Raw genomic sequence first — 16644 nt, forward strand, 5'->3', positions numbered from 1 at the left:
CCTCGGAGGATGATACTTATGCCCCATGGCACAGCCGATTTCTGGCCGAAACCGGAATATCGGTCGGTCACTGCTTAAGACTGTGCTCTTTCTAGCGAGATGCTATATGCGGGATAGAGGGTAAAGGTAAAAAAAACAAAACGCTAAATGAGCTCAAAATAATACTATAGGATGAATACGATAAAATTATCTTGTAGCTGTATTAATTTGTACCAAATAAAAACAGCTATATTAATAATACCACGTCCTGTTTTTAATATTTTATTTTATGCTTAGATCATTAATATTAGACACAAACATACATTGACTAATTATTTTAATTTTAAAACATTATTCAGTTATCATTTAAGCTACATTTCGATATCATCATACTTGCATTACAATATAATGTTTCTTATCTTTTAGTCTTTTACATTCAGAAACAATACACATTTATTAACATTTTAAACTTGAAATGAGTATTAAGAGTCTACAGAACAAATTTCCATGAAAATTTTTACAACATAAGAATAATATCTAAAAATCTACTCTAAGTTTGCCACAAAATTTTAAAGTAATTGTAAAAACCAACACTAAAGTAAAGCCTAATACACTCTTGATTAGAAATTTTAAAAGGATAAACATTTATGGAATTAATATATTCTCAGTGTATATAATAATAATAAAATTGCAACATTGATATTGAAAAAGAGCAACTGTTGAATTGTCGGTTGTTCTAAGCAGAACTGCCTTTAGAGTCGGTAGTAACGATGTGTTCATTCAACGATTCAAATGTGCATGCAAAAGTCTATTTTGAATAACATTATTTTGTATTAAATTTGAATAAAGTATAGCTTGTGAGGTTTGAGCTGAGCTATAGTATTTGTGTGAGTGATTATAAAGGTGAAGCAGTAAAAACTTTCAAAATATATTTTTGTATTAGAAATCAATAAAAAAATTCCAAATCATTTCATTTTTAATAAACAGAACACAAATATAAAATATTAAGCTATAATAATGAGATATTACCCTACAAGAGAGATAGACAACTCGTTAAAAAGCAGCACCAACCGCTTTAGACCAAAGAAGTGACGTCACACTAACACTATAATATGTACACACTCACGAAACACAAAGCTCAGCTTAAGCCTGAAGGACTAGCTGATCAGTTTTTACGGTGAGCTCGATTGCGACGCATGTTGGTCTGGCACTGCGGGCAGTACCACTTGCCCTTGGGCGGCGCTGTGATACCCACGCACGGGTAGTGGAACCATTCGTATGGACACTGGGAAAAAGATTAAATTGATAATTTTTTTGTTCAAGAAAAATAAACATACAACAAAATATTTGTTATTTTTAAAACACACATTGATAACTTTTTACAAGAAATGCTAGTGTTAAGTCACTCCGTTTTCTATTTTCCGTCAGTTGAGTGTATAATATTTATTTTTTTAACTTTATTTTGTATGATGCAATAGACAAATGCAGGTTAAGTAGAGGAAGCCTAGTGTCAAGACACTCCATTCCACGTCACGCTGTCTTTGTCCAGAGGGTAATAGATAATTTAAATATAATAATTTCCGCGAGTAGCGATCGAAGCCACAACCATCATGATTACATTCAAATATTATCTTACTGCAGTACAACAACATATAACTTACATCTTGATTATCACAAGCGACCATATGTCCATAGGACACTTGATTACAAATACAGTATCTAGGCTCGTTGGGATCGTAAGTCCATTCTTCTTCCATCGGTTCTTCTATCGCTACGTTGTTGACCACTGTGCTTATAGCGCTAAAATAACATGTATATAATTTAATACAAAAATAGTATATAGATTTTTTTTTCGTGACTTTACGCTCTATTCCGCATACATTCCTTATTTTCCGCCCAATTCTGAAGGCATTGCGTGTTGAGTAGCAGAACTCAACGCCGCGTTTTACCTCAACACAAGAGTGAAGAAATGGAAATATAAATTTAAATTAACATTTCATCTGTTCGAGTGGGAATCAAACCCACAACCTCTCGCGTTTATAGCCACACTTTGCGCCTCTGCGCCACGACTGGCCTTAATAAATTATAATAATAATAATAATTATTAAATGTTCTTACCCAACAGTGGGCGACGAGGAGCGGCTGGCGGCCGCCGACACCGACTGCGTGGAGTGCAGCGATACATTGTTTGATGAGCTGTATGTACTTTTTCTATTATCAAGAAAAATACGTAATTATTGTAAAAAAATGTAATAAAATTAATAACACACTACCATGTTTTAAGGTTGAAAATATATCTGAACAAAAAATAAGACTAAAAATAAAAAAAAACAATGAAAGAAATAAGTTAATAAATCAGAAAACATTTGAATTATCTGTCTGTGTGTGTGGTGTGTAGGATTGAATTGTGTGTGTGTGTTATATTATATATTGTTAATTATAATAAATATCATACAGAATCTAAATTATCATTATTTTTTTTTTGAGCAATATATTTTTAACGCACAACATGTAGTATATTTATAAAGATAATATTAAAATTGCTTGAAGAATGAATTTTGTAAAAGGATAACAATATCAATTATAATTAAGAATAGCAGGAAACTTAATCTATAAACTTAAATAAGAACCATATTTACTTTTGTTTATTCTGCCGTTTGTTAGACGCTGATGAGGCTGAATGAGCATGTACTACATTCGCGGCGTGGCTTGATGCTACAACTTGACCTGTACAAAAGACATAATGTCATCATTATCTTAGTATACATATATAATATTTTTATAAATTTTACAGAATATCTTTTTTTTTACAAAATGTAAGCGCAGCGGTTGTGGGTTCGATTCCCACTCGGGGAACATTTTAATTTCCTTCTTCTGGTAAGAAGACAAAATAACTCTTTCAAAACTGATGTAGTTATGTGAAAGACTAATTTAAAATAATTAAATATCACAAAAAAGGAGCAGAAAAGGATACGAACAACCAATGTCTGTGGTGTGTCTTATTTAATAACAATTAAAAAAAAACACAATAAAATAGCGCGGCGTTAAGTCCCGCCGCTCAGGCGCTCAACATGCTATGTCTAGAAAAAGGCGTGTAAAATTTTAAAAAAAGAATGATAATAAAGTGTTCACTACCATGGTCGTGCACGGCGTGCGCGTGCGCAGAGTGCGTGGCATGTGCGGCGTGCGCGTGGGTGGAGTGTGTGCCGTGCGCCTGGGCGTGCGCGTGCGTGTGCGCGTGCTGCAGCTCACTCGCCACCGCCTCGTACGACGCCTTCAGGGACGCCGTGCGCCGCCCTTGTTGCATCTGCAAGTAGCGATAGTTTGCTATTATAAATTACCATTCTTTTTTTTTTCCAGAAAAATTACAATAGTACTATATAAAGAACATTTCAGGCTGTTACATTCTATGGTATAAACATTGCGTGTTGAGTGGTGGAACTCAACGCCGCGCTTTGCCTTGACACCAGAGAATTTAAAATATTTTATTCTCTCAAGTGGGAATCGAACTCACAACCCACGCTTTTTGAGTCACATGGTTGTGCCATTGCGTTACAACGCCCTTGACGCTGCCATATCTGGAAATATATTTTTTTAAACAAATCATTCATTTAGGAAAAGAATGGACAGGATTGTAAAACAAAATATGCAAGCTATACTGAAGATAATATTAATGATTTCATTCATATGCTTACACAACCCAAACACTAGGCACAGAGTAGTAAGACACCACTTGATTTATGAGATTTAATCAATTATATATATTTATTTTCGTTATGGTCTCGCCTCGTCTAATGTCATAAAACTTGAAGAGTTTTATACATTAGACACGATTACATCGAGATTTTAGTACCTCATACTTATCACGTGACCATCCTCCAGTATAATCGATACAACGTTTTCAATAATCAACCTCAGTTAAACTTCAACTCAATTATTGATTTTAATAAACTAACAAAATAATAATATACCTGTTGCGTGGCGGCGATGGCCTGGCTGGCGGCGGCCGCGATGGCGCTGCCGGCGTGTCCCAGCGAGTACGAGTCGCGACCCAACGTCGCCTGGGGGAAAAGAAGGAAAAAGTGCAATGACCCGTAAAATTGCAAAAAAAAAGGAGATCGTCAAATAAATAAATCAAATATTTTTACTCCCAACGTTTACTAACAATATATGACAGCTTTTCCTTCGATCAGCATATGCCAAGTTTAGCAGAGAGAATTTATCGTCAAGATACTCCATTCTCTAGTTATCTAATTGGATACATTACGTATCAAGTGGCGGAATTTACCACTGCATTTTGTCTTACTTCTGGTACGTACCTATATATTTATATTAATTTTGGCGAGTGAGTATCAATGACAACTGAATATCAAAAACAATAATAAAATAAACATGGAGTACCGGCAGGGAGTCAGTCCTTGTAATGTTGCCGTTAGTTTGCAGGGTGCGTGCGTCGCGCGCCGCCCAGCTCTCGCGTCGCTTCTCCGCTCGGATACGGTATCTAACGTAATACATTTAATAATAAAGTTCTTTTGAAAAACTATATAAAAAGTTCCCGATACAATTATGAAATTTCACATAATATGAGAAACAGCAGGAAATCCTCGAATATGTTAGACGAAGAGAAGTAGAAACCAAAGGGAAGATTAATATTGGTAAACATTAGAAACAATTAATATCGTAAACAATTAAAATCATCGCAGGGGGGCACAAAGTGTCTATAAAATCGACTGGTTATGGAATTCAATCCCGAACTCCATTAAATGAAATATTTATTTGAAATTATATTTTCATTTCCTCGTTCCGCTACTCAACACGCAACGCCTGGAGAACTAACTGGAAAAGAGGGAACAGAGTGTCTTAACACTAGGTTCCCTGTGCCTACTCTGCTGTGCGCGCGATACAGGGTGAATCTGATTCTAAAGAGTGAATATGTACACAATAGAAGTAGAAGCGAAAGGTAATAACAGCAATATCTCTACAGACTGATAAAAAATCTCTGCCTATCTAGAGAACTATCATCTATTGATTTCTAGAATGTACTTAAAAGGTGGCAGTAGTAGAATCATTTCGAATTTAGTGTTAATGCACATTTAAAGGGCACATAACTAACATCTGTGTGAATCTATGGAACACTAAATACTTTAGTTTTCACTTCACACTGTATATCATAGATCAGTGTAGACAGAGAACCTAGTGTTTAAGAATCTATGTTCCTCTTTTGAAATTGTTTTTTCTCAATATTTATATGATAAAGTTTGGTGTTTATACAATAAATTGTAGTAATCAGCCAGGTTATAATAATAGGAAGGAATGCATATTTTTTTATTATTAAGTTCATAGTATATTAAGTTATTATAAAGGTTCGTAACTACAAACAACATTTCATAATTATGAATAAAAGCAATATTTTTTGTATTGTTTTTCAATATTCTCCATTCCGTATAACTTGTAAAAAAAAACTGTTCTGAATTTATTTCAGTGTCTTGACACTGAGTTACCACTGAATAACCTCTTTTATGCAGGGTACAGTGTGAAGCTAAATAAATAAACAAATAAATTGATTATTTATTAATTTTAAAATTTATATAATATAGATATATGAATGAATGATAGTGTTCTAATAACAGAATAAAATAATGAATCACTTACCTATTATCTTTATAATGGTTGTTATTAGATGTACTTGTATGGTTTGTATTTGAATCAAGATCAAGTGAACGTTTCTCTAATAATTCAGTAATTCCTTTGTTATCCGCTTCTAGTTCACATTTGAATTTGTGTAACTCTGTATCTGTTTAACACAAATAAAATCTTTATTGTACATTCATAAAACAAATATGAAAATATATGTTGTAAATATGTTTTTATACAACTGCTTTATTTCTTAAATAGCAATCTCGGCCAAGCAACTATAAGGCATAGGAAATAGCAGAAGACAGAAACAACAGAGTAGTAGAACATTAATTGATATTGTGACAGGGGGCAATAATAAATATATACATACAATTACATTATATTCATATTACATAAATACATACAAACAAATTGAAAAGTAAATAATAGAAATTAGTAATTGTTGCACGCAGCAACTAGCTTTAAGTGTGTAGGTTTTGGAGAAATAAATTATCTTCATTTCTTAGCTCTAGTAATAAGACAAAGGTCTTCATTGGGGTTGTCTTAACAGCAGGTTCCCTCTGCCTACCCAGCAATATGTGGGATATAGTAGAGCTATGATAAAATGTAGAAAATAAATGGTTAAGTATTAACAATGACAGTGGAAATAAGAACAAGAATTATATATTGATAGCAACGTAATGCAAGTGAACTCTTTTTTTATATGGGCACATTAATGACAGAGGCTATAGAGTACTAATCATTGCTCTAAATATCTTTAAATTAATAGAATATTTAAAATTGTAAGAATAAATGTGTGTTTGATGTAAATGGCAGGTCAATGAATTTAATATAGCAAGTGTGATTTTAACTATTTATAACAATTGTTCATATTTACAAACCTAGTCGCCGTAAATATCTGTCAACTAAATCGTACATCTGATTCGCTAATGTTACTTTTTCATCAGCTTCCTCTAAAGTCTTATTATAACCACGCTTAATATCTGAAAATTCTGTGTTAGCTTGATCTGTATTAATATCACCTCGTCGGCATCCACCGAATAATGTACGCACTCGCTTTTCTAAAGTATCCATATTATCTGTAATAAAATAATAAGCAATGTTATTGTTAATAATTGGCTAATATAGCAATATATCACTTTTTATCACTTTATACTAATAATAAACCTTACTTTGGACCGATAAATCCATTTCCCGCATTTCCGTAAATCTATCTCTTAATTCTTGAGGTAAATGCTCGATCACTGTAAATAAAATAAGATTTAACAACTGTAGCATGTGGTATTTAATTTTGTTTACAAATTTTAAATGTCGCGCTAAACCAAGTATTGGGCGTAATCCACTGCCGCCAACCGTAATGGCGTACATGGACGTGGAAGAGCAAATACTAGAGAGCTTACTTTCCAAATAATCCTCGAGGTACAGCATTTTGGTAAGTAGAATTTAGATATATTGTAATTAAATGCACTTAGGAACACTATTTAGTCTAAATCTAGGTTTGTTAGTTAAAATCGAAGCTTGGAAAAACACTATGACGTGTACTCCGAACAACGAAATGAAGTATAATAAGCAAAGTGAAGACTCAGTTTTAATGCTTACTGATATCGATATTCTGCTGTTTTCATAAATTAATTTTGTTGATTTAAGTGACAATGTTTTAAGCATGACTATAATGTTTTATTTATTATAATAAGCTATTAAAATAATATCTTAAATAATAGACTTTATTAACGGTTAAAGTTAAATAAGATGCCGTCTATTGATTATATTAAAGTTTTTTAGTTTTTGTTACCGCCCCATTTCCCTTGCTAATATGAGGTAAGGAGCTCTTGTATTTTTAGTAATCCTAATTTTTTTAGAATATTATCTTTAATAAAATGCAGGTATAAAGTATTATCTAATTTTATGTTAGAAAGTTAAGTTATTTTTATTAGTATAATTTCAGATATAAATCTCTGCAATAAATAAAGTTTTACAGATTAATTTTTTTTTAAATATTTTTACAAATTATATTGATTTTAATATCGATGTACGTGTACGTCTCTTTACTTCTTTTACGTAAGTCAGTGTACCAACCGTAACAAATGGAATGCGTTCAATATAATATGCACTATTCACAACTTCAATTTGAAAACATTGTTACAGATAAAAAATGATTCGCAGACCTTTAACAGAAATAACTTTAAAACTCGACGATTTACAAGAGTATGAGGCTTTCAGACGGGACCAAGTGAATAGTTCAGCTGTAAGTAATGAAATGCAAGAAGACACGCCCAAATCTGTACCAGGGGGGACGAAAACTTCAGAAGAAATCCACAGTAGAATAGGCTACGCACCTAAGAAAAAATCTGTTGGACCATTTATAGTTTAAATAAAACAAGTAATATTATTATATAATTTAATAATTTAATAAACATGCTGCTTTCACAAAAAATGTATTAGAATCATGAAAATATTTAATAAGTATACAGTTTTGTGACCCTAACAGTATAGCTTAATTAAATTGTTTGATTTTTTAAATATGATATGCTAAAGGAAATAAAGGTTTTAATGTGCATTTTTATGTACTAAAGACTTAGTAAATATGCAAATCTTTTAATTTCCCATCTTGTGGAGTAAGAATAGCATTTTTGTTCATGTAAGCTCTTCTCTTAGCTTGTCTTCTTTTCCATAACAGACAACAAAGTCTGCAAATTGTTAAACCAACATTAATTACATAAAATTATGCACGCTAATAAATAATTGATAGAAACGCAAATAACACTACTATTACCTTAATGTAAGAAAATATAATATTTCTGCAACGCTAAGTATAGAAAATCCCATGAAAAGTCCCAGTAGGCCTCCACAATTAGCTAGGAAGTCGGTCTGGCCATAAAGTTCCGATCGACGTGAAGTAATAAATTGGGCTTCTTTAAAGAAAATCATAACTCGTGCATACAATAAACTGGAAAATTTTTAAAACAAATAATGCATTACATTAATACTTATTATTGTTTAACAATTAATTTTTATCAATATGTATTAATGAGATAATGAATACTTTTGTGAATCCTCCTCAATCGGCAATTTGTAAGCTCCAAATAAAGCTTTCCAGTCGTAATCAGCTTGTGAAGTTTCTGCTTCATACTCGATAGAGGTGCACGCAGGAAGACATTTGCATTCAGAAGCAACTCGACGAGCTTCGCCAAGGGTGTCGTTCTCAAGGATGTCTTTTTCCAAACGAGATTGTATTTCTACCGTCACTAATTCCACTAGAATTAAAATGCATTTTATTCGTTGAAATTCCAAAAGTTATGTTTTGTCCATTTGTGCTTTAAAAACAATTAATTATATATTTAAAAGAAAAAAAATACATTTCTATTATGTATTGCAAACAGTGTTAGTAACACTATTAATTTATAAAGCTCCATTGAGGCCAGTCGCAACTCACATGTGACCGTAAATGCGACTGGTTGTGGGTTCGTTCGATTCCCTTTCAAGGAAATGAATAATTTAATATTTTATATTTTTCGTTCTGGTGCCGCAGCAAAGCGCTGCGTAGATTTCCGTCACTAAACACGCAATGCCTCCAGAATCAGGCGGAAATTAGGGTCTTACCACTACTCCCTCTGTCTACCCAGCCATGCGAGGTGAAAAAAAGACTCCATTAAAAAGTAAGCATTAAAAATTATACCCCTAATTTCTTAATAATAAAAAAATAATAATCTTGTGAAAAGCACTCAAACTACCAATAAACAAATAAAATGTATTATTAACGTATCTCATATTTGATCGTTATGTTCACATATAAGAAATATGTAAATTCATATTCATAGTATATATATCATTCATATAATATCCTAAATTCTACCAGGATATTCACCAGAGTAGAATATGAAAATGTGCAATCAGGTACAGTACCTACTTTAAGCATTTAATACATATTATATTCAAAACAGTATGTTTATATACATTATAATTAAATATATCTAATAAGTATAATTAAATCAGTATCATTATAATAATGATACTAATAATATAATGGCGGGATATTAGCATTTTCATATTGTGAGAACGTCATTATATTCATACCTACTAATTTAGGAAAAGGAAAGTTATTAAAGCGATAGTGATGTCAATAATATGTGATATGAATATCTTTTATCGAAGTGATGTAATATATCGATATTGGAATGTAATGAAACCTAAATAAAATTAATGTCTCGTGTTTCGCAACCTATGTGTATGTAGACTTAGTTTGCTATCTAGCATAAAATAACGTTTGGCACAGTTAAAATGTAGACATTTTTAACATAATATTTAATGGCTTACCGAAGTTAAAGTCAATTTTATTTTCGAAATATGTTAACATGATTTATCTATATGCCTACATGTAAGTAAAGTTGTGGTGGCTGTCTGTAATTTCAAAATGACCGTAGCTCTTCAAGTCCATAATTATAATTATTTACAATTATAGTTATAAACCACAAACAATTTTTTTTTCTGTCTGTCTAACTTTTTGTTCAGCTGGGCTGGGCTAATTTCCGGAAATACTAAATTGGCTTTTAAAGGCCTTCCACTGAACTTTTTATAATTATTATTGTTTATTTATAATTTAATAATCGGATTTTACAGTCCAACGACTGTTGCCTAATTACGATTTACCAAATTTATGGAAAAATATACTAAGATATTCAATCAATTTTTCCTTAATACACTTAATTAATAATCGAAAATACATAATCGTATAGTTGAAGTGGGCGGTGCCGCGCGTAGGGCAACTAGTTTTAAACATTTTTTATTTACTAATTTGTAGGTACAGACGACACACTTTTTTTAAAAAAACATTGAAAATAAAATAAAAGATTAAAAAAAGAGAGAATTCTTAGTTTGTTCTTCAATTATACGTACTTTGCGCTTTCTTTATACAGGCGACACTTCCCGCGTTACAAACTGGCATTTCTGGACCATCTGTGTTGAAAATTGAATTTGGGTTAAAACAACTTACTTTGGATATGTAGGTTGTTACAATATAACGCTGTTTCCAAATATTTATCCACTACCAAATGCAACAAGGTACTTTATAAAACTTTTAGATAGATTTAATTTAAATATTTAATTAAAAAAATAGCTGTTTTCTAAAAAAAAGTAATTAACTCACGTGGCATGCCGAAATGCACGCAGCCACATCTCACATAAGTGAACTTAGTTAAGCATTCCATTTCGCAATTCGCTTGCGTGTATACTTTAAAATACTGAAGGTAACGTTCACTTGGGAAATAGCATTGGCGTCTGTAACAAAATGGGTTGGTATCAATAAAAGATTATGAATTGAAAAGATAATTTATATGTCAGTGTCCCTTAGAAATTATAAAACATTAGGTAATTATTTTAATAAGCAGCAGGGTAGACAGAGGGAACTTAGAGTTGAAACACTCCAATCTTCGCCGAATCCAACATCGCGCTTTTGCCTCGACATCAGACCGTAGCGTAGTAATGAAAATATATATTTCAATAAATATTACATTTGCTCGAATGGGAATCGAACCCACAACCAGATACAATCATGGACTTATGCCACGACTGGCCCTAATTATTTTTGTAGAGCATAATTATGAAACATGTGACCTATTAGTATCTATTTCTCTATTACAAAATAAATTATTGCAATATTTTAATATTTTACTATAAATTTCTATATTACAGTTTATTTAGAATAATGAAATAATGAGAAAAATAGGTGAAGCTTTTTACTTGGTAAGAGGCGGAGTATCGAAGAATAGTTGAGAGCTCTCGAACTCTACTGTATGAGGTCGCAGTTCTAATATTCGTTCTAGAGCCAGACAGGGCTCTCGGCATATAATATTAGAACTGTTTATTTGTCATTGTTCGATATAAGTTTGTAATGTGTATATTTTATTTCAATAATATTATTATTCACTAGCGGACGCGCGCAGCTTCGCTTGCTTATTTAGGGGTGAATTCTAATAAACCACGAAACATGTGTTCAATGAAATATTTTTAAGAGTCTAAATTTAAAAGTTTATCAAAATCGGTGGCGGTTTAAAGATTTTTCCATACAAACTTTCAACCCCTTATTTGCACCCTTAGGGCGTGAATTCTAGAAAACGATGAAACACGTGTTCAATTAAATACTTTTAAAAATCTAAATTTCTAATTTTATAAAAATCGGTGCCGATTTAATTTTTTTTCCATACAAACTTTCATCCCCTATTTCACCCCTTTAAGGTAAAAAAATTTCAAAATCCCTTCTTAGTGGATGTCCAAATTACGAAAGTAAATATCTCTCCAAATTTTACGTTTCTACCATCAGCGGTTACGGCTGCGCGTGCGTCTTACCTCAGTCAGTGAGGACAAGTCCTTTTATATATATAGATTTCATCATAATCATTCTTATCAATAAATATGTCTTTTAATAAACTTATGCTAATACTAAGTAAAAAAATATGCACTTTTTTTATAAAACCATATATTTTTTGTAAACACGTTGAAATGTTATTAAGATTTAAGTATGTATGACAAAAGTAAAGTTGGTACCTAGTCGGGTCATAAGGCTTCAGTCCTTCCGATGTGGTCATCATTTTCGGTTTGACAGCCACAACTACTTCCTGAGATAATGGAGATCGAAAATATTGCTGTGACAAACGCGGCAGCTCGGCTGGATTGTGCAATAGTACCTGCGGAAATAATATTTGTATGTAAACTAAGTTATATATAATTTATACTTTTAAGGCAGTATACCAGTACAAATAATAGTATTCATTTTAATGTAAGTAAGTAGGTAAATAGGTGAACTTATCTATTTATTTTAATTGCTTTAAACAGTAATAAAAAAATATCTATATAACTAAATATTTTACTGTTATACTACAATGACGGATGTGAATGTTATTTTTTTTTACTACCAGAGCGAGTAAATGCAAGTATTAATTAATTCAATTGCTCAAATGGGAATCGAACACAAAACTGTCGCCTAAACAATCCACAGACACTGTACCACGACGGACTCAATTAAAATTAATATTACTTAAATGAATTAAAAATAATTTACCTTAAACCCTTGTACAGGTCCTCGGCACAAATAATCCAAATCTTCTTGATTAGCTTTCAAAAGAAATACTAAACCAGCCTTTGCACCATAACCCTAAACAGTAATTTAAACAATGATATTTATTAATATGTAAATTAGATTTTTTATTCTCAGGCAAAGAACTCTCATTTTTTGTCCAATTAACACGTTCACTGCGATTTGAGGTCGAAAACGGCCTCATATAGACTTTACGCCGGTGAGCGTTATGTTACCTATGTGGAAAATATGAGGCCGAAAAATCCTCAACCGCACCAGCTGAAAGTTCTCAAATATAGGTCCTGCAGTAAACGTGTTAATAGGTCATTGCGGTGGCAAAACTTAATGCCGGTAGGCTTTGTTAGAACAGAACATAAAAATGAAAATATTTTTTAATATGTAATGTTCTTATGAGTCCAATTAGGTAGGTCTAAGTAGGTAGATACTGTCTCTCACTTTTGTTACAATACTCAACACAAAATGACTCTAGAAATCGTCCTTAAACTAGGTTACCTCTGCCTACCCTGCAGTGCGCGGGATACGGCGTGAAGCTGATCTATTTTTTTTAAATACTTACACTGCCCCGATGTGGATAAGTTTCCAGTGGTGTATCTGGAGGATAACCTGTTTCTAAGCTCCAACTTTGTGTTCTATTTGAATATTCTAAGTAATTATAATCCGTGTTTAAACTAGAAATAAAGTATATTTATAATAATTATTAATAAAATACGTAAAAAAAGAATATTTTAATATATTATAATAATTTTTATTTAAAACAAAATAATACTTCTCAACCCTGAAGAGCTCGTCGGCACCCATTGTGTTGAATGTGTAACAGAGTCCTTCTTCTGTTAAGATTGGGAGAAACAAGTCAGAGCAGCTATCCTTAGGAATGTCTTTCCACTTGCATCCAAAAAACATTTCACTTATATTTGGTGATACCTGATCAAAATAAAAAATAATGTTTATATTTTGTTAGTATTTTAAACTCAAAATAGACTAATAGTAGATAGGTATATAAGTAAGTATTTGAAGTATAACTTCCTACGCTACATTTTTTAAGTGTAGCAAAAATAAATATAAATAAGTCGAAAATTGTATATATATTTTTTTATTTTTGTTTCTTTTCAGGCAAAATGTAGTGACATGACTCACTGCTTGCTCGTTACTTCTATTTAAACACATTGTCTTTTCATTAAACCGCAGTCTCACTCGACCCTGCGAAACGACTTTTAAAATATGGTTTTTACATATTGGGCTTGACTAAGCTTACCTCTTTTAAATTCTCCACTGTAATGTTTCCAAGAGAGAACTGTCTTCCATTTGCTGGGGCGAGGTGGTCATCGCACACTAAGCTTACATCTTCAAAAAGCAGCCGTCTAATAAAAAATAGAACATATTATTTAAATTCCCAAATTTCTTTTATTAAAGTTATTTTTGTATGAAAATAATTAAGTTTATAATTTTATTTTATTTTAATCCTTAATTATTTGGGTATTAATATAATTCTTTGCTAAACTAGTGATATCTATATTTTAAAAACCTTTTGGTACTTACTGCGGTAAACTTACCTTAGGTAGACACTTTATGTTTTTTTACCTTTTTATTGAAATTATTTATTTCTTTATCTAAATCTTTCTTTCTACAAATATAAGAAGAGTAAGTAAATAAATATTTACTTACTCTTCTTCAGTAAGATTCCCATATGTACTTTCGTTAAAATATAGATGGAAATATTTTGTGAAATTAAATTTAGTCTGTTGAGCTTTAGTTTCAAAGCACACCGTTACAGCTGGGTAGGGTATCTGGGAAATAATAATAACCAATGTATATTGTATTGTGTATATTTAGAAATATGGTAAAATAAAATTTAATAAACAAGCAAAGGGAACCTAGTGTTAAGACACTCCTTTCTCCACTTTCCGCCGCCTTTTTCGAGGCATTTCGTGTTCGGTGACGGAACCTAATGCCGCGCTTTTGCCTTGGTTCCAGAACGAAGAAATGAAAATGTTATAAAATAGCGACCCGCTCGCGGTTTCACCCGCGTGAACTATGTTATTATTAATTTCTGTCTCCATGACTACGTCCTAGTGACGTCTATGCAAAATTTGAGACTCCTACCATTTGTAGTAACGAAGTTTCATGCAAACTTTCGACCCCAAAAACAACCCCTTAGAAATCGAATATTGCAAATTCCCGTCTTAGCGAGCACCTACGTCCTATAAGTAACTCCTATGCAAAATTTGAGATTCCTAGCACATGTAGTTTCTGAGATTTCGTGATGAGTGAGTGACCTTTCGATTTTATATATATACTAGCGGACCCGGACGCGGCTACGCCTGCTTGAAATATAAGAATATAATTTCTATAGAAATATAATTTCAATCTAGATGAAATGCTAAAAGTGACTATTATATTTATTTTCATAAGGATGAATATCAACATGACGCGGTAACGAACGCGGTCGCGTAGCGACGACGGTTGTTATTAACATGGCAGAATAAATTACACGTCAAATTAGAAAGTATTTTAATTTATTAGTACATATGTGTAATGTAATGTTATATAGCCTATAGCACTTCTGAAGAATGCAGCTTTCATACAAAACAAAAACAAAGTAAATCGATCCAGTAGATCCAGAGATCTTAGCGTTCAAACAAACAAACAAACAAACAAACAAACAAACTCTTCCGCTTTATTATATTAGTATAGATAGAATATAGATAAAAATAATATAGAAATATAGTGATAGATATTTAATCTTTTTTTTGCGAAATACCTGCCACACAGGCGTAGAATTTTCGGCAAAGCTCACAATCACTGGGCTCTCATTCCACTTAATCCAAACTTTACGTATAAGACCTGCGCAAAGAACCACGCAGCAGCTAAACATAAAAAGCCAGAAGATTCTGAAAATAAGCTTTTAATTAGTGTTGTCTGTAGTTTTTACTATTTCTGTAGATAATAAAAATAACTTAAGGCTAGATCTAGATCTATCTAAATTCATTCACCGATGTGGGACTCGTATTTCAAACTGTTTTTTTCCTTTATTTATGAGGCTGTCTTGCTATTTGCAATGCCATATTTGTCGAACAAGAACACTACTTTAGTTGTTAATTAAAGCGACAATTAGACTTTAAGTTTATAGTTCTCAAAACATCGCTTACTTTTCCACCGGGGTCCGATCTTTTTCGCCGATATATTTCAATCCGTGTAAATTAGAATTGGCGGTGTAGTCTATAAGATATTGCTTGATTAAACTTATTTTTCCTTTTTTAATTTTTTTCTCAACTCCAAGCGATTGGTCCGTTCCCTCGATGCTGTTCTCTGGAATATTTCCAGTGCTCTCGGATCTGTATAAAAAGTTTTAATTTCAGCACAAAGCTATTATTTTTAATATAAGGACATACAAGTAAGTTGTGAGGTTCTACTGTTTAAGTAAGTATTGAATTCTTTATTTTATTTTTTAGTTTAATAAAAATATAATTTAGTTAATTCTCTAATAAGGCGTGTTAAAAAAACAATATTAATAATTTTGATTTTTCAATAATATAAAAAAATATATATATTTTTTTAGTTTAACAAAAATATAATTTAAATTATTCTCTGATTAGACCAACACATATGAATAATGTATAGTCCATATATAAAACAACAAATATGAATAATTTATACGAACAAAACGTATGAATTATTTTTCAGTGAAAACTCTACAAGTTTTACCTAGTATGTCTCTTCATGGTGACTTCAAGCAATGGTCTGTTAGAAATGTATTTTTTGACGAGTATTATTATTGGGGCTTGGTTCACTTACAATGAAATAAACCCATTACCGTCATCCCCTGGGATATCAATCTCTCTATTACGAAATTAGAAATGTTACGAAGAATAATTATTAAATTTCATAATGGTTGTGAAATAATATATACGTAGGTATAAGTTTTTTGGGTTAAATTTAAT

General features: G+C 31.8%; 2 protein-coding genes across 2 annotated transcripts; both read right to left on the bottom strand.

Annotated features, from left to right (window-relative positions):
- Nucleotides 1-248: 248 nt before the first annotated feature.
- On the bottom strand, nt 249-7191 carry Ing3 (Inhibitor of growth family, member 3). The gene is made up of 11 exons (XM_085185634.1): nt 7017-7191; nt 6789-6860; nt 6498-6695; nt 5632-5773; nt 4381-4480; nt 3951-4040; nt 3115-3286; nt 2619-2706; nt 2098-2190; nt 1641-1779; nt 249-1264 (listed from the first exon to the last, which is right to left on the bottom strand). The coding sequence occupies exons 1-11, from the start codon at nt 7042-7044 to the stop codon at nt 1145-1147; spliced, it is 1242 nt and encodes a 413-aa protein (XP_085041760.1). The 5' UTR covers nt 7045-7191; the 3' UTR covers nt 249-1144.
- A 571-nt stretch (nt 7192-7762) lies between these two features.
- On the bottom strand, nt 7763-16052 carry ppk26 (pickpocket 26; the record flags this gene model as incomplete). The annotated part of the gene is made up of 13 exons (XM_085185934.1): nt 7763-8303; nt 8390-8563; nt 8660-8870; nt 10510-10569; nt 10760-10890; nt 12157-12296; nt 12671-12763; nt 13263-13374; nt 13473-13627; nt 13959-14064; nt 14369-14490; nt 15465-15594; nt 15853-16052. Coding segments are annotated over 13 exons (1746 nt in total), but the record flags the coding sequence as incomplete, so codon positions are not given.
- Between the last annotated feature and the right edge of the window lie 592 nt (nt 16053-16644).

Source organism: Heliconius melpomene, chromosome 5 (genome assembly GCF_056956725.1).
Source record: "Heliconius melpomene rosina isolate 202511_hmr_F chromosome 5, ASM5695672v1, whole genome shotgun sequence".
Classification (NCBI taxonomy): domain Eukaryota; kingdom Metazoa; phylum Arthropoda; class Insecta; order Lepidoptera; family Nymphalidae; genus Heliconius; species Heliconius melpomene.

Coding starts and splice junctions, on each gene's coding strand:
- Ing3 (XM_085185634.1), bottom strand. CDS start 7,044: ATGCTGTACCTCGAGGATTATTTGGAAA. Junction 2,707..3,114: donor GCACGCCGTGCACGACCATG/GTAGTGAACACT, acceptor TCTTTTGTACAG/GTCAAGTTGTAGCATCAAGC. Junction 1,265..1,640: donor TCGCTTGTGATAATCAAGAT/GTAAGTTATATG, acceptor TCTTTTTCCCAG/TGTCCATACGAATGGTTCCA.